This window comes from Fringilla coelebs (assembly GCF_963513975.1).
Source record: "Fringilla coelebs genome assembly, chromosome: 32".
In the NCBI taxonomy this organism is placed as follows: domain Eukaryota; kingdom Metazoa; phylum Chordata; class Aves; order Passeriformes; family Fringillidae; genus Fringilla; species Fringilla coelebs.
Window position 1 is genome coordinate 78,774 of NC_140058.1, and position 4,990 is coordinate 83,763.

At 50.9% G+C, this 4,990-nt stretch overlaps 1 protein-coding gene across 1 annotated transcript in view; it reads left to right on the plus strand.

Moving 5' to 3' along the window:
• Positions 1 to 2,369: 2,369 nt before the first annotated feature.
• The window catches only part of LOC311164381 (adhesion G protein-coupled receptor L1-like), a gene marked incomplete at both ends in the record, with an annotated part of 38,133 nt that continues 35,512 nt past the window's right edge, over positions 2,370 to 4,990 (plus strand). The window contains one exon of the mRNA XM_084223820.1: positions 2,370 to 2,449. Coding sequence (XP_084079946.1) covers positions 2,370 to 2,449 — 80 coding nt within the window. The remainder of the gene's footprint in view (positions 2,450 to 4,990) is intronic.

Here is a 4,990-nt window from a genome sequence, read left to right on the forward strand (position 1 = left end):
CACATCTCCATCCCTGGCTGTGTCCTCCATCCCTGCCCTCCATCCCAAAATCCATCCCTGACCTCCATCCCAGGAATCCATCCCAAATTTCCTTTCCTGGCTGTATCCTCCATCCCAAACCTCCATCTCAAACCTTCCTCCCAAAATCCATCCCAAATCTTCATCCCAGAAATCCATCCCAAACCTCCATTCCTGGCCATGTCCTCCATCCCAAACCTCCATCCCAAAATCCATCCCTGACCTTCATCCCCAACCTCCATCCCTCATCTCCATCCCAAAATCCGTCCCAAACCTTCATCCCAGATCTCCATCCCTGGCTGTGATCTCCACACTGACCATCCCTGGCTGCATCCTCCATCCTCAATCTTCATCCCAAAATTCATCCCTGACCTCCATCCGTGCCCTCCATCCCTGACCTTCATCCCCGACCTCCATCCCTCATCTCCATCCCAAACCTTCATCCCAGAAACCCATCCCAAATCTCCATCCCTGGCTGTGTCCTCCATCCCAGACCTTCATCCCTGACCTCCATCCCAAAATCCATCCCTGACCTCCATCCCAGGAATCCGTCCCAAATTTCCTTTCCTGGCTGTATCCTCCATCCCAAACTTCCATCCCAGAAATCCATTTCTGCCCTCCATCCCTGGCTGTGTCCTCCATCCCAGAACTTCATTCCAAAATCCATCCCTGACATTCATCCCTGCCCTCCATCCCAAAATCCATCCCTCCTCTCCATCCCAAAATCCATCCCTGCCCTCCATCCCAAAATCCATCCCAAATCTCCATCCCAAAATCCATCCCTGACCTCCATCCCAGAAATTCATCCCACATTTCATCCCTGGCTGTGTCCTTCATCCCTGACCTTCATCCCCAACCTCCATCCCTTATCTCCATCCCAAACCTTTATCCCAAACCTTCATCCCAGAAATCCATCCCACATCTCCATCCCTGGCTGTGTCCTCCATCCCAAATTTTCATCCCAAAATCCATCCCTGACCTCCATCCCAAACCTTCATCCCAGAAATTCATCCCAAATCTCCATCCCTGACTGTATCCTCCATCCCAAACCTCCATCCCAAAATCCATCCCACATCTCCATTCCAGAAATTCATCCCAAAATCCATCCCAGACCTTCATCCCAAACCTCCATCCCAAAATCCATCCCTCATCTCCATCCCAGATCTCCATCCCTGCCTTCCCTCCCCGCCCTCAGCTGCTCTGGGAATTCCATCCCAGCCCCACTCAGCCCAGGATTTCTCCCCAAATCCCCTCAAATCCCCCCAAAATCCCCTCAAATCCCCCCAAAATCCCCTCAAAAATCCCCCCAGATTCCCCAAATCCCCCCTAAATCCCCCCCAAACCCCTCCAAATCCCCCAAATCCCCTCAAATCCACTCGAATCCCCCCAGATCCCCCATAAATCCCCCCAAACACCCCAGATTCCCCCAAATCCCCCCAAATCCCCCCCAAATCCCCCCCAAACCCCCCAAAATCTCCCCTAAATCCCCCCTAAACCCCCCAAATCCGCTCAAAAATCCCCATAAATCCCCCCAAACACCCCAGATTCCCCCAAATCCCCCACAGTCATCCCAAAACCCCCAAATCCACCCCAAAATCTCCCCCAAATATCCCCAAATTCCCTCAAAAATCCCCTTTAATCCCCCCCAAACTCCTCCAAATTCCCCTAAATCCCCCCAGATCCCCCCCAAAATCCCCCAGATCTCTCAGATCCACCCTTTGTCCCAGGATTTGGGGGATTTGGGGCGGATTTGGGTTGGATTTGGGGAATCTGGGAGATTTGGGGGGATTTAGGGGGGATTTGGGGGAATCTGGAGGGGTTTGGGATGAATCTGGGGGAATTTGGGTTGGATTTGGGGGTGTCTGGGGGCGATCTGGGGGGTTTTGGGGGGATTTAGGGGAGTCTGGAGGGGTTTGGAGGGGTTTAAGGGGGATTTTTGGGGGATTTGAGGAATTTAGGGGGGATTTGGGTTGGATTTGGGGAAGATTTGGGGGAGAAATCGGGGGTGGATTTTGGGGGGCTCTGTGGGGGATTTGGTTGGTTTGGGGGATCTGGGGTGGATTTGGGGCGGTTTTGAGGGATTTTGGGGCGGTTTTGGGGGATTTAGGGCGGATTTAGGGCGGATTTGGGGTGGAAATTTCCCTGGTGGGGTCCGGATGAGCCTCTGAAGCCGCTTTTGCTCAAAACGACAAAGAAAAAAAGCTGCTTTGGGGAGAAAACTTTAATAAACATACAAACCTTATAAATTTATACACTCTAATAAATTTATAAACGTTTTCAATTAATAAACGTTAACCGTGAACATTTCCCGCCCGCTCCCCTCAGGCCCCGCCGCCATATTGGTCCTCCCAATGACGTCACTTCCGGCGCGCCTCTCTGACGTCACCCCCGGTTCCGGCGCGGCTGTGGCGGAGCGAGGAGGCCCCGGGAGGTACCGGGGGAGCCCCGGGCGGGCCCGGGCGGGATTTGGGGGTCCCGGGGGGGATTTTGGGGTCCCGAAGGGGCTCAGGAGGTGCAGGGGGGAGCGGAGGCGGTTCTGGGGCAGCGGGGGTGGAACCGGGACTGTTCCCGTTTCGCTGCCTCCGTTACCGACCCCGCTCCCTTTTCCTCTCTCTCCTTCCCCCCGTTCCTTCCCCGCTTCCCCTTTTCCTTCTCCTTCCATCCCTTTTCCCCTCTCTTCCCCTTTTTCATCCCTTTTTCCTCCTTTTCCTCCTCCTTCCCTTTTCCTTTCGCTTTCCCTTTTTTCCCTTTTCCCGTTTCTCGTTTCCCTTTCCCCCCCTCCCCCTCTCTCTCGTTCCCTCCCGGTTTTCCCCTTTTTTTCCTCTTTTTTCTCCTTTTTCCCTCCTCCTTCCCTTTTCCCTTTTCTCATTTCCCTTTCTCTTCCCCCTTCCCCCTTTTCCCCTTTTCCTTCTGTTTTTCCTTTTTCTCTTTCCCTTTCTCCCCTTTTCCCCTTTTTCCCCCATTCCCATTTCCCCTTTTCCCAATTTCCCCCTTTTTTTCCCATTTCTCCTCATTTTTCTCTCTTTTCTTTCCCATTCCCATTTCCCTCCTTTCCCCCTTTTTTCTTCCCTTTCCCCCTTTTCCCCATATTCCCATTTCCCCTTTTTCCCCATTCCCCCATTTCCTTTTCCCCAATTTTCCCCTTTTTCCCTCTTTTTCCCCTTTTTTCCATTCCCATTCCCCCTTTTTTCCTTATCCCCCACATTCCCATTCTCAATTTCCTTTCCCCCATTTCCCATTCCCACTTTCTCCCCCTTTTCCTCCCCTTTATCCCTCTTTTCCCTCTTTTTCCCCATTTTCATTTCCCATTTCCATTCCCTCATTCCCATTTCCCCTTCTCCTCATTTTCTCCATTTCCCATTCCCTTTTCCCTCTTTATCCTCATTTTTTCCCATTCCCACTTTTCCTTCATCCCCATATTCCCCTTTCCCCCTTTTTTCCCCTTTCCCCCATTTCCTTTTCCCCATTTCCCCTTTCCCACTTCCTCCCCTTTTTCCTCCTTTCCCCCATTCCCATTTCCCCTTTCCCCTCATTTTTCTCTTTTTTCCATTCCCATTTCCCTTTCCCCCCTTTTTCCCATTCCCCCTTTTCCCCCCTTTTTTCCTCCTTTTTTCCCATATTCCCATTTCCCTTTTCCCCATTTCCTTTTCCCCCCTATTCCCCCATTTCCCCTTTTCCCTTCATTCCCATTTCCCCTTTCCCCCCTTTTTTCTTCCTTCCCCCCCCTTTTTTCCAATTTCCCCTTTTCTCCCATTTTTCTCCTTTTTTTTCCCATTCCCATTCCCCCTTTCCCATTTCCTTTCCCCCCCATTTTCCCCATCCCCATTTCCCACTTTTCCTCGTTTTTCCCTTTTCCCTCCTTTTCCCCTTTCCCCCCATTTCCCATCCCCTTCCCCCCCTTTTCAATCCCCTTTCCCCCCTATTTTCCCCATTTCCCCTCTCCCCCTTTTTTACTCCTTTTCCCCCTTTTTTCCCCTTTTCCCTCATTTCTCTTTTTTCCATCCCCATTTCCCTTCCCCCCCTTTTTTCCTCCCCTTTTCCCCCTTTTTTCACCATTCCCATTTCCCACTTTTCCCCTTTTTCCCTCCATTTTTCCCTTTTCCCCCCCTTTCCCCCCTTTTTCCCCCTTTTCCCCCTTTTCCCTTTTCCCCTCTTTTTTCCCCCTTTTCCATCCCTCTTTTCCCCATTTTCCCCTTTTCCCCATTTCCCCCCTTTTTTCCATTTTTCCCCCTTTTTCCCATTTTTTCCTCTTTTCCCCCCTTTTCCCCTTCTTTCCCTTTTCCCCCCTTTTTCCCCCCTTTTTCCCCCCTTTTTCCCCCCTTTTTCCCCCCTTTTTTCCCCCTTTTCCCCCTTTTTTCCCTTTTCCCCCTTTTCCCCCCTTTTTCCCCCTTTTCCCCCCTTTTCCCTTTTCCCCCTCTTTTTCCCCCCTTTTCCATCCCTCTTTTCCCCTTTTCCCCCCTTTCCCCCCTTTCCCCCCTTTCCCCCCTTTTCCCCTTTTTTCCCCTTTTCCTCCTTTCCCCCCCCTTTTTCCCCCTTTTCCCTCATTTTTCTCTTTTTTTCCATTCCCATTTCCCTTCCCCCCCCTTATTCCCATTCCCCTTTTTTTCCCCTTTTCCCCCCTTTTTCCCTTTTCCCCCCTTTTCCTCTTTTTTCCCCTTTTTTCCCTCTTTTCCCCCTTTTCCCCCGTTTTTCCCCCTTTTTCCCTTTTTTCCCCTTTTTCCCCTTTTTTCCTCTTTTTTCCTCTTTTTTCCTCTTTTTTCCCCTTTTTTCCCCTTTTTTCCCCTTTTTTCCCTTTCTCCCCTTTCTCCCCTTTTTCCCCCCTTTTCCCCTCCTTTTTCCCCTTTTCCTCCTTTTTCCCCTTTTTTTCTTTTTTTTCCTTTTTCCCCCCTTTCCCCCCTTTTTCCCCTTTTCCCCTTTTCCCCTTTTTTCCATTTTTTCCCCTTTTTCCCTTTTTTCCCCTTTTCCCCATTTT